The sequence below is a fragment of the Thrips palmi genome, unplaced genomic scaffold, assembly GCF_012932325.1.
Source record: "Thrips palmi isolate BJ-2018 unplaced genomic scaffold, TpBJ-2018v1 HiC_scaffold_4, whole genome shotgun sequence".
In the NCBI taxonomy this organism is placed as follows: domain Eukaryota; kingdom Metazoa; phylum Arthropoda; class Insecta; order Thysanoptera; family Thripidae; genus Thrips; species Thrips palmi.
Genome location: NW_023144631.1, coordinates 14,158,783 through 14,172,091, shown reverse-complemented (window position 1 = coordinate 14,172,091; position 13,309 = coordinate 14,158,783). Strand labels below are relative to the sequence as shown.

Sequence of the window (13,309 nt, the reverse complement as noted above, 5' to 3'; positions counted from 1 at the left end):
TCAGCACCTAGACATAAGTCTTAGCACCATTTTCTTACTTTAACGTTTCGTCTAGGAATCGCTGAACGCTTATTCACCTCAATTTTACAAAATTTTCTTATTTTAAAACCGGAACTGCACTTAACGTGCGGCATTTTTTGGTATTATGGATTATAGTATTAAGGTATTATACAAGTATTATAGGGCTGTGTACGAAGTATTATAGGAGTCAGCCCCCCTTGGAGGTCATGTATCGTGTAGTTCAGGTTCTCCGGAGGAACAAGACCAAATATTATGTTCGGGCTGGCTCCTGTGGTTTGCGGCGGCAGGAGAAAAACATTTTCACCTAACATTTTTATTTACTTCATTTGCATACAATAATTTGTAGAAGCTCTTGGTCTCAAGGGAGCAAAGTGACAGTTCCATGCCTGCGGCCATTGGACGGTTGTTGACATCAGGCCTGAAAGGAAGAGAAAAATCGTTGTCAACAAGACGACACGTTGCGCGCAGTTGAACAGATGGCGTGTTTGCTACAAAATAGGTGCACACCAAACCGTGACTTGTCCGGTCAGCGTGGCAATATAATCTTCTCCGGCCTTGATGAAACTTGCAAAACGACACTTTAATAGCTTACAAAACCTCGGAAAACAAAAGTTAGATTGACTATCCACATGAGGAAATGGTCCTAATTTAACTACATTCTCCAAACTTTACGAAGAATGTGTTCGCATTACAAACCATTTGGTTTGCAGCTTGCGAACACTGTGGCATAAAGATACGGAAAATTCAGTTATTTGTTTGCCAGGATTCTCCGTAGCCCTCTTATCAATATTCTTTGTATGCTCTTACAGTATTCTCCGTAGAGTCGTACAGTCTCCTCCGTAGGACCTGGAAGACTGTATAGTCCTACAGAGAACACGGTAAGGTCCTACGCACTCTACCAAAAATGTCCTGTAAATGCCGTTAATTTATTACCAGTTTTCACTGTAGGTCAATTCACAGCGTTTCCTGTGATCTTGTTCGCGGTGTTCACTGTGATTTGGTCCCCAGTAAACACTGTGAGTTTGACGCCGCTAAGCACCGAAGTACTGCAAATCAGGCTCCAATTCACGGCGTTTACTGTGGCCAGATCACAGCGAACACTGTAACCGAGATCACAGTGAACGCCGTAAACTAGTTCACAGCAAACGCCGTGAATTGCATAACAGCAAACATTGGTAATAAATTAACGGCGTTGACAGGACATTTTTTGTAGAGTGCGGAGAATATTGTACGGTCCTGCGGCGAATACGGTAAGAGCCTACGGAGAATATTGACAAGGGGGCTACGGAGAATTACCACAAGCTGTTTACAGAATTTTCCGTAGCTTTTTGGCACAGTGAAGAGTTTGGCTTGATTGTATTACGAACTAGTTGTTCGCAATTTTGCGAACAATGTGTTTGCAAGGGTTCACAATACACACAGGTTGTTTGCAAATTGCGAAGCACTTCTTCTCAAGTTGCGAACAACTGATTTGCAATACGGATGCGTTCTTCGCATTGCAAACAAGTAAGACTCTTCGCAAGGTTTCAAGAGTGTAAACAAATTTGAATTACCCAAGCTACCAACCAAATCAACCTCCGTTCAGGCGCAAGGCCCCACTGACCTGAAATGACCCCCTACGCATGGAATCACCCGGGCGCCTGTTTTGCCGTTCCTCTAGGATGGTCTAGGGATCACTTCACAATCCACAACACAACACAATTGGACTTCGCGACTGGTGATGGGGCCCATCTTGATAGTGAGGCGGTAGTGTCCATACGGCATCACTTTGAACTTAGGAAACTCCCAGCTCACTGGCTCATTGTCGACGGTGAACCGCCCCTGCAACCGTGAACAATTTGATATGTCAGAAAATAAGTCAGCAAGAGTCGAAATGTTAGCGCGATGATAGAAAGCGGCAAGTTGAAACCACTTGACAGCAGCATCCCTTGCCATCGTCTGCAGCGCAGCGGCGGCTCGAGTCACCAGCTCGCTGGCTGGAGAGAGAGACCGCTCCAGGGGCGTAATTAGGCGGGTCGAAAGGGGGGGGCGAATGTTTGAAAAGTTGCCTACCTTCAAGGAGCCTGTGTCTGATAGGTAATTTTTAGGGACGTGGTTTGGGGAGGGAGGGGGCTAAATTCAAAACAACGTTACAGAAAATTGAGGGGTTGTTACAAAGTTTGAAGAGGATTCACTTTATTCTACATTTGTTTGGACTCATAGCGAGAATTTAGAATTAGATAGCTCTCAGCGAGCGAAGCGAGCCAAAAGCTATAAATGCTTAACTGTCTGAAACGTTGTTTCCGAGTCCTACAATGGGGAAGACTTTTTCGTCTAGAAGGGCTGGCGCACTTTGCTTCCCCCCACTTGCCACGGAGCCGAAATTTAGAAGAGGCTTCCTGTTGCGAGCGAAGCGAGCTAAAAGCTATAGCCTTGTTGAGCGGGAAATGTTATAACTTGGGGTCTTAGTCCTAGGGTTCCAGGAGATTTTAAACATTACCAGGTACATATTTTCGGTTGGCCAGACAAACAAATGGTTGAAAATACGTTGCAAACAAATTTTCTTCCCGGCCTAAGATGGTTAAGGATCGAAGAAGGCATCACATATATCAGTCATGAGGTACCTCAATCCTGTTAATTTGCCAGCGGAGAGGACCCAGAAGCAAGTTACCTCCAGCGAGCGAAGCGAGCTAGAAGCCAATGCCTAAGTATGTCCAAAATGCTAGTTGTTCGGGCCAGGCTAAGGGACGATTCCTGACTAACTGCTATTTCTTGGGCCAATCGGACCCTCGGGGGCCAAAAGGGGGGGCGATCCCCCCCCCCCCAATTACGCGCCTGGACCGCTCCGCGTTTCACTGTCTCGCAGAGCGAACTCGTGGTGCAATTGATAAAAGGACAATGGCAGTGGCCGAAAAGACTTTGTTCGAGACCCGTCTCGGCGACCCTTTTTTGCGGCGGTCTCACTACGTTCGCACTTAAGTCGGACCAGCACTTCTCAGAGGTCAGACTTCTCGCCACTGCAGAGGTGAGACATAAAAGTCGGTCAGACAAAAAAGTCTCGCCATAAAACGGTCAGACGCAAACGTCTCACCACAAAATGGCGAGACTCCCTCCGCAACTATACCTGAGCACCGATCACATCCGCTTCGATTGTTCAAGGACCCTCTACTTTTAGCGAAGGAGTCCCGTAAGTATGGCCCCTCTTTCGCTAAAAGTAGAGGGTCCTTGAACAATCGAAGCTGATGTGATCGGTGCTCAGGTATAGTTGTGGAGGGAGTCTGAACTATAGGGCACACTGAAAACAGGCAAATCTCAGATTGTGAGTTCTAGGAAGTTTCTGTTTGAGGCTCCTCAGGTATCAATCACCATCAAAGCACCGTTGTTGGGGCCTTTGAAGCGTGACCCATGTACCATGTAACCACGTGGCATAAGTTGCCCTAAATTTGTCCTGTGATGGTTAGAGACGTTCTTTTTGCGTAACACGCATTGGGGGGGGGGGATTTGTAACAGACTCGTTAAAAAAGGAATTTAAGTAGTTTATGTAATGCTTGAACCATTTTTCGAATCATCCGCTTCCTTATTTCAATACACTCACACAGCACCTAATTTAAAGCGAGTTATTCTAATTTATACTCCGAAGTTGCTCGATTGCTCGCGAGCAAATTTGTAGTTTTGGAGTAAAGAAGAGGAAACACATGCACTCCGATAAATTTTATACCTGTTTTCAAACGTGATGGGAGGGAACATGGAAAGGTCCAGCGTTGACCTTGCCGTGGCAGGATGTGGTGCAGTGTGTTGACTTTCTGCACTCAAAACTCGTGCTGACTTTTTTCGTGCGTTACGTGCACGCATGTAAGCTCTGCACGATATCAATCATCATTGTGAACATTTTATGTACAAAGATGCATGAAATGTACCCAATGAGGTAAACTATTGTAGGGTAAGGTTGCCAAACATGGATCACTTTTTAGAAATGTCCTATATTTCGGCTCAAACAAGCGATGACCTAAATTTTCTTCGACACACTTCAAGATTGCCACAAAGACAACCTTCTTCCAAGAACTGTACATTCAATAACAAATACTTTGAAATTTACAGGGCTTTGAAATTTCGCTGATTTTCGTGATGCATCACGCAAAAAAAGAAGTCAGTCCAGAGGTAACTTTCTTAGTTGGCGTTTTTTAGCACCACAGCTAAAAAAATTGCAACTCTGCTAGCGACCTCTGCTGAGTAGCGCTGCTCCTTTAGTTGAGGGTCTGCCGGAGATCGGCTTTCCCGGAACCTATATTTCTGAAGGATTCAGCTACTTCAGTTTGCTGCATTGCTAATCAATGGCTGCAAAATGGGATTTACAATGCAGCAAAAATGTTTAGGAGATAGGGCAAGGCTACGTTCGTTCCGTGGCGCTTCGCTCGCGCTGGTGGCTAGCATTGAGAGATGGGTTAGTGACTAACGCCTGGAAGGGAGGCAACCCTTGACACCGTATGGCCTATAAATTTTTTAGGAAAACACCACTGGGTTAGTCGGGGAACGGATGCTCCCCTCGTTCTCATCGTGACATCACCCATGGTCAGCAATTTTTAAAGTCCCTTGAGACACGACTGTCCCGGAGGAGCCTTACGCCTCAGGACGACTGGTCCGTCTTAGACAGAAAATCCCGCACCTTCTAATAAATATCATAATCATGAAGAATTCCACAATGCTAATGCAGCTAGAGTTGTTATCAATATCACTTATCTCCGTTTTCTCCATAGCTAAATTTACCCAGCTAATAATTTTAAGCTGTGCAGCTAAAAATTTTGCTGGGCCTACAGAGCTAGATAAATTAGCACTGGTGCTAACTTTTTAGCTCTGAAGCGATTTATTTTTTTGCGTGATGTTTGGGTCAGACCCAAACATGGATCACCCCCCTCGCGTTTTGACAGGGGAGATCCGATAACTTCCGGTCACCTAAATTTTAAAAGTGTACACTCTGAAGGTGCCACGAAAAATTTTTGAGACATTTCTGATGAATGGATTCTTTTTAATAACGGTTTTAATTTTGACCCTTAACCTAACCTGAAACCAGGCCGTTTTCGGACCCCTTTTCAGAGGCACTTTTTCACTTGCATACTGTAAGTGAAACGCTAAGATTGATGAGCTCCCCCGCGCGTGATTCTGTGTAGACTTCACACTAAGATGTACAATTTTGTACGTGGTGATGCATAATTTTAAACTTGTGTGCCGTCGTGCATAAAATTGTGCGTGAATTTGCATAAATTTATGCATTTTCACGCATAATATCATGCAAATTCCCCGCATGCACAAAATCGTGCAGGTGGCACGTACAAAATTCTACATAAACATTTAGTGTGAATTCTTGAAGAACCTCGAAAAAATTGGGTCGATTGTTTTGGCAGTACAGGCTCGCTAACAAAAATTATCTACGATTGGTACCCCGATCCATGTTCGGCACTTTACCCTTGGGTCAGTGGGGAAGAACACACGTATTGGTGCGTGTATATTTATTCTTAAAAGAGTCCACAAGAGTTTAGTGTGTGTCTCATACCGATGGAATGGCGCACGACCCTGCTGTTTTCTCAAGCAGCTTCCCGTCTCGCGTTGTCAGGATTCGGAAGACATCCGGCAAATGGTCCCGCACCATGGAACACGCCCCGCGAGGGAAGTTGAAAATAAAAGCGTTGTCCTTCCATTGGTTGTTGGACCGAACGGCCAATGTCCCGCGAGCCTGTTCGGGGCCAAGACAGGCGGTGATGGGGCGACCTACCGAAGAAAAGAACACCTGCAGCCGCGCCCTAATCCGACTGTACATCTGACGGTCGGGCGTTGCGCACAATTTAAAAGATCTATACGATGCGAGGCTCTGTGGCGAAAAAGTACACGGTAAAACCGATGTCTGGAAATTTCCAGACATTTTTTCCCATTTCCAGACATTGTCTGGAAATGGCCGTTTTTTTCCAGACAATGTCTGGAAATGTCTACTTTTTCCAGATAATGTCTGGAAATGGTCAAATCCCAGATATATATCTGGAAAAAAACGGCATTTCCAGACAATGTCTGAAAATAACATTTTCCAGATAATATCTGGAAATTTCCCAGATAATGTCTGGAAACAAAGGCCTTGACGCCGAGGTCCACGGATTTGCGACCTGGGGGTCCCCGCTGGTGTCCTCGAGGTCCCCAGGACACGAGGAGTCCAACGCCGAGGTCGCCGACGCTCTAGGACAAGCGGTTCCGGAGATACGGGGACGTACCACAAGGAGTCCGTCAAAGCAACTTTTTAGTTGGAGGCCAAAATCATCATCGGCCTCTGGCTGCGTTCCACTTGGGTGTCCGGGACTTTTGACTTCAGCATCGTATTAAGGTAGTGCTAGACTACCAGGAACCCGTCAGAGGTCGCCGTCGGACCACCGGTGCGCCCAGGATGCCGACGAACGTGGCTGCTGTGCCGCCACACGGTTCAACACCGTTGTCGCCACCACCCAGGTGGTCCCCGATGGTGTCCTCGTGGTCCCCAGGACACGGGGAGTCCAACGCCGAGGTCGCCGACGCTCTAGGACAAGCGGTTCCGGAGATACGAGGACGTACCACAAGGAGTCCGTCAAAGCAACTTTTTAGTTGGAGGCCAAAATCATCATCGGCCTCTGGCTGCGTTCCACTTGGGTGTCCGGGACTTTTGACTTCAGCATCGTGTTAAGGTAGTGCTAGACTACCAGGAACCCGTCAGAGGTCGCCGTCGGACCACCGGTGCGCCCAGGATGCCGACGAACGTGGCTGCTGTGGCGCCACACGGTTCAACACCGTTGTCGCCACCACCCAGGTGGTCCCCGATGGTGTCCTCGAGGTCCCCAGGACACGGGGAGTCCAACGCCGAGGTCGCCGACGCTCTAGGACAAGCGGTTCCGGAGATACGAGGACGTACCACAAGGAGTCCGTCAAAGCAACTTTTTAGTTGGAGGCCAAAATCATCATCGGCCTCTGGCTGCGTTCCACTTGGGTGTCCGGGACTTTTGACTTCAGCATCGTGTTAAGGTAGTGCTAGACTACCAGGAACCCGTCAGAGGTCGCCGTCGGACCAACGGTGCGCCCAGGATGCCGACGAACGTGCCGCCGGGTCCTCCGCACCAGCCGCGAGCTTGGACGACGAAGCGGCCGTTAGAACACACTAACGGCCGACTAAGCACGTGGTGGCGTCGACGTACACGTCGGCGGCGTCGGTGCCAACGGCGTCGGCCTCCGTCGTCCAAGCTCGCGGTTGGTGCGGAGGACCCGGCGGCAGCGGCCGCAGCGGTGGCGACGATCGTTTAGGCACCCGGCACGCCACGGCGCTCCGGCGTGCCTCACGTTCGTCGGCATCCTGGGCGCACCGGTGGTCCGACGGCGACCCCTGACGGGTTCCTGGTAGTCTAGCACTACCTTAACACGATGCTGAAGTCAAAAGTCCCGGACACCCAAGTGGAACGCAGCCAGAGGCCGATGATGATTTTGGCCTCCAACTAAAAAGTTGCTTTGACGGACTCCTTGTGGTACGTCCTCGTATCTCCGACACCGCTTGTCCTAGAGCGTCGGTGACCTCGGCGTTGGATTCCTCGTGTCCTGGGGACCTCGAGGACACCATCGGGGACCACCTGGGTGGTGGCGACAACGGTGTTGAACCGTGCGGCGGCACAGCAGCCACGTTCGTCGGCATCCTGGGCGCACCGGTGGTCCGACGGCGACCTCTGACGGGTTCCTGGTAGTCTAGCACTACCTTAACACGATGCTGAAGTCAAAAGTCCCGGACACCCAAGTGGAACGCAGCCAGAGGCCGATGATGATTTTGGCCTCCAACTAAAAAGTTGCTTTGACGGACTCCTTGTGGTACGTCCTCGTATCTCCGGAACCGCTTGTCCTAGAGCGTCGGCGACCTCGGCGTTGGACTCCCCGTGTCCTGGGGACCTCGAGGACACCATCGGGGACCACCTGGGTGGTGGCGACAACGGTGTTGAACCGTGTGGCGGCACAGCAGCCACGTTCGTCGGCATCCTGGGCGCACCGGTGGTCCGACGGCGACCTCTGACGGGTTCCTGGTAGTCTAGCACTACCTTAATACGATGCTGAAGTCAAAAGTCCCGGACACCCAAGTGGAACGCAGCCAGAGGCCGATGATGATTTTGGCCTCCAACTAAAAAGTTGCTTTGACGGACTCCTTGTGGTACGTCCCCGTATCTCCGGAACCGCTTGTCCTAGAGCGTCGGCGACCTCGGCGTTGGACTCCTCGTGTCCTGGGGACCTCGAGGACACCATCGGGGACCCCCAGGTCGCAAATCCGTGGACCTCGGCGTCAAGGCCTTTGTTTCCAGACATTAGGGTAACGTGCCCAGTGATGGCTAGGGTACCAGTGATGGCCACTTCACACTTTGCGCTGACTTTCCAACCAGGCGAGATTAGTTAAAGAATTGAGCTTTTGAGGTTTTGTACTGTCACATATTGGCAACACAACGCCGAAAAAATTTCAGCTTTTTAGTGTTAGGGACGGCCGCACGGGCGCAGCGCGCTGAACACTGCGTTCTCGGCCGGTCGAACGTTGCTTTCCTTACCGGCCCAGATTAGCGCAGGCTTTAACGGCGTCGCTTGTCATTTGTGAATACGAGGTCCGTGCAAGAGAAACATCACGTCAGAAGAATCGAAAGAGGGCAAGTTAACCATAACATGCAAGTTTTTTTGAAATTTCGTTACATTTGAGGGAAAAGGGGTGGTGGCCAGTACTGGGCAGGCAAAACAGTGCACAGCCAGTGATGGCCACACTAGTGTTTCGAAGCAGACTTTGCAACGACTGACGCGACGCCGTGCATGTCCGTCTAGTTTGTTGCCTGAAATATCTTGGTTTTGACCTGGCATCTCACTCCGCCTGCCTCATGGGGACCTGAATTCACGGTACCATGGAAACTGTTTAGACTCCGTACGTACAATAAGTTTTGTTTTTAAGTCAAAATTTTAAATATGCGATGGAAACAATTCGATTTCAGAAACGCGTTCACCTCAACAAGATGAACAAAAAATGTTAAGCATGTTTTAGGTTCAGGCTTGATTTTCAGAAGTTATCGGCCTTGAAACAGGAAAAAAGATGCATTTTGTACCTTTTTCCACTTTGGACACCGATAAACCTTTGAATTTGAAGTCTGTACCTATAACATGCTTAACATTACATGTTCACCTTCTCGAGATCAAATCATTTCGGAAACCAAATCTTTTCTATCGCAAACTTGAAATTTTAACTTTAATTCTATATTTATGGTATAAACACAAGTAGATTCCCAGGGTAGGTTCCCAGGATTACACTGATTTCCGTTCCCTAAGACACAGTGACCCCTGTAGCTTCGAACAAGGTGCAAACCAGCTGAAATTGGGTTCAATAACTGTCAAAAACGAAAACAAAGCGCTCAAACCCTAGTGTGGCCATCACTGGGCCGGGACCCTGGCTATCACTGGGCAAAAGGTGGCCATTACTGGGCAAACTGTACTGATAGTTTGGTTAATTTTTTCTCAAAGAATAAATTTTATTTTGCTGGTTTCTACCCTTGGGAACCTTTACTCTATCCTTCTTTTATGTTTCTGGAAATTTTCATACCGGTACGACGTGCGGGACACTTAGTAAAGGGGTTAAAGGCGCATCAGTGCGCTAAAAGTGGCCATCACTGGGCACCTTACCCTATCTGGGAAATTTCCAGATATTATCTGGAAAATGTTTTTTTCCAGATATATATCTGGGATTTGACCATTTCCAGACATTATCTGGAAAAAGTAGACATTTCCAGACATTGTCTGGAAAAAAACGGCCATTTGTCTGGAAATTTCCAGACATCGGTTTCACCGTGTACTCAAAATTCTGATAATGTTTTTGCCAGTATTCTCCGTAGCCCTCTTACCAATATTCTCCGGAGGACCACACATTCTTCTCCGTAGGACGTGGAAGACTGTATAGTCCTACGGGGAACACTGTAAGGTCCTACGGAGAATAATGTACGGTCATACGGAGTATACTGATAGAGACGGAGAATATTTACAAGGGGGACGGAGAATTACCGCAAGCTGTCTACAGCATTTCCGTAGCTTTTTGCCACAGTGGGAGTCGATCGAAAAGGAGGTCAGAAACTTAGCGCGAGCATTTGGTGGAAATCTTACTTTCTTCGATAAGGGTCCTACGTTGAAAGAATCAACGCATCCCAAGAGATGCATCTCAAGATAGAAGTAGTATTTTGTGCACGTTTTAGCAATTAAGCTCCCTCAATTATCTGTGCCGTCCGTATGCGTTTGTAAGTGCGTACTACTTGAACAAGCATATATGTGTGACGTTTGTGGTGTTGCTTTGACAAACTTTCGGTATGTTTTGGTGAATCAGCCGGTTCAAAAGTGTGTGGAGTGTCTTCATGTCTAAAGTAGTAAGAATATTTCTCGCGCAGCGTGAGTCTTAAAATATCTAACTCTAACCTTTACTATGCACTGTAAAAACTCTGCGAAGAGTCGCTTCGTAATACGAAGAAAATGAAGGCATTTCAAAATCTACGAAGAAATGCTTCGTATTAGGAAGCATTTCTCAGAGATCCCTTAACTCAACATTTAACTTACACTGCTTTCATAACGTAACATAAGACAATTTTCGCTAAAGGTTAAGGGTACGGACTTTTGGAAGTACTTCCAAAAGTATCTCTACACAAATTCAAAACACAATAAAATAACTTACCCTTTTTGAAAAGATTCAGAAGTTAAGGTTAATAACTTTAACTCTGATAACGTTATGATGCCCTTATTGGGTAAGTTAAGGATCCCTGGCATTTCTTCATGTTACGAAGCAATTCTACAATGCCTTCATTTCCTTCGTAGTAATGAAGCTGCTTCATAGGCTGTTAAGAGTGTATAACACTGTTAAAAATGATCGTATATTTACGACATTTTGAAGAACAATTATGTTGATTTGAAACAACTTATTTTGTTACGACTTGAGTCGTAAGTATACGACATATTTGTCGCTAATTTTGATAGCGACACGTTCCGTTTTAAAACGAATCAAGTCGAAAATTTACGACTTGATCGTAAGTTTACGAACGATCGTGATTTATTTTTGGAATATGGCTTCAGTCATATATTTACGACTCTTGTCGTAAATTTGTGTAATGAATCGTAAATAAGCGAGGAAAATCGTAACTTTTGACCAATTTTTCGGGGACTTCAGATTTTAAAATATGTAGACACTAAATATTATGGATCTTTTTTTGTCCCACGATTTATGCAAATTTAAGCACATCCGACGCTGATGCAATTTTGTTCCCGCCTGGTGACACATTTTGTCCGACACCTGCTGCAAATTGGACTTTCACTAGACAATTAGTCCCGCCTGGTGGATACCAAGTTGCATCACCACCGGATGTGCTTAATTGCATCATTCATGGGACAAAAAAAGTCTCATGACAGTGTGTAATCGCGATTACGACAATGGCGTAGAGAAATGATTTTTTAGTCGTTCAGTTACGACGAAATAGTTGAAGAACGAATTCGGTCGCTATCAAAATTAACGACTATTTTGTCGCTAATTTACCACAAAATTTCTGACAGTGAAGAACGATATATTTTCAGCAGAACCTCCCCCTTCATGCACCAGCAACGGTATTGGTCCACTCGTTGGTAATGGATCTTACCCACATCGAATCGTTCATATCCTCTTTCATGGAAGCATTCCCTGTTAAGGTGGCCTTACAATGAGTGTCCGGCCATGTCCGTCCTCCGATTATTGGCACTATTTGAACAAAATGTAACAGGAATATGATGTAAATTACTATTCTTAACCCTTTTAAACCATCATATGCGAACTTTTCTCAACAAAAACGCCAATATTGGGACGCCGGACATAGGCGGACACGCATTGTAAGGCCACCTTGACGGTCTGCCTCTCGAAGGGCTTCGCTGGGTTGAAGTGGCTGACTCGCACGTTGTACACGAAGGTGCCGTCTGACGGGCATGTATCGAACCTATGAGCATACGCTATGAACGGCCCCTGCGGGAGAAACAACAGTTTTATTTCGATTTCTCGGAGTCTTCACAATATCTAGCTACACTCACGCTTTAAAACCTTACGAAGTATGTTGCGCAAACGTTACATAAGGGACTAACTATTTAGACTGCAATATCTAGAAATAGGTCCTATGTTACTAAATATTTTTTTGTTAGTTTACACTGCGAGAAAAAAGTGCGGAACATGTCTGGTCAATAATTTGCCTGGACCGTCCGTACCTGTCCTACCGAACTTCTGTACTGTTTTTCCGAACCCGATTACATGAGTTCTTCTGGGACAAGTACGGACGTTCCGCACTTTTATCCGCACTTCCGTACCATTTTCGTCTGTACGTTTTCCGTACAAAACTACGGAATTTTTTACAGTGTACGTATGAAGATAATTTCCTTTCGTAAGAATTCAATAATTGGAGAGGGTTTTGGATTGCTGGTCTAGGGTCAGTGCGGGGCAGCACTGGACAGGGGAAGAACTGAACACCCCTCATTTTACTTCAAATACCGTATGCACAGGCATAAAACCATCAAAAGTCGTTCCGCGGCATCAACGGTTCCGTTCATGACAAGCCTGTGCATACAGCATTTCAAGTAAAATATTCACACTTCACTGGTAAAACGAGGGCGTAAAAGTAGGACGTAGTCTTGATGCGTAGTTGTACGCTTGAAGAAGGGCGTAGGGTACAGTCTTAGAGTGTAGTTGACCGCTTGAATGAAGCGTACAACTACGCGTTAGTTTAGCCAGTGTTTATTCTCTCGATTTGAGGCATTGTCATCAACCAAGCGAGAGGCCTAATGCAAGGGAATGGGCGGCACACCACGTTGGAACTTACGGCGAAAGTATTAAGAGGTTTGCAGTGCCCGTAATCGCAGTAAAGGAGGAGAAGCAGCATGCATAGCGACACAGATCGGAGAGGCAGCATGAGAAGACCGTGGGCAGCCTGCATCACACTGAGAGTAATTTCAATGCGCAAAAGGCCTCGCATGAAACAAACAGCTGAGGCTGCATGCCCTGCGGAAGAGGTCGCTGTTGTGGTTTTGTGGAAACGTAGCAGCCTGCACGACCCTGCAACCAGCGTCAATCCTCTTGTTTTCCGGCCACGCACTGATCAGTATCGCGGACTCTGTCCCGTTCTGTGGACTTTGACTGCACGAAACGACAGCGCACAAACATTACACTTTTGCTATTAACGTTGTTTGTATACCTCGTCAAAGTTTAAAGACACAAACGTTATTCCGAGAAGGGGCTCTGTCAACAATTCAATTT

General features: G+C 46.8%; 1 protein-coding gene across 1 annotated transcript; it reads right to left on the bottom strand.

Moving 5' to 3' along the window:
* Window positions 1-325: 325 nt before the first annotated feature.
* On the bottom strand, window positions 326-13,056 carry LOC117649738. The gene is made up of 5 exons (XM_034392758.1): window positions 12,876-13,056; window positions 11,915-12,031; window positions 11,676-11,720; window positions 1,625-1,842; window positions 326-439 (listed from the first exon to the last, which is right to left on the bottom strand). Exons 1-4 carry the CDS (start codon window positions 13,026-13,028, stop codon window positions 1,678-1,680), a joined length of 480 nt encoding a protein of 159 aa, XP_034248649.1. The 5' UTR covers window positions 13,029-13,056; the 3' UTR covers window positions 326-439; window positions 1,625-1,677.
* Between the last annotated feature and the right edge of the window lie 253 nt (window positions 13,057-13,309).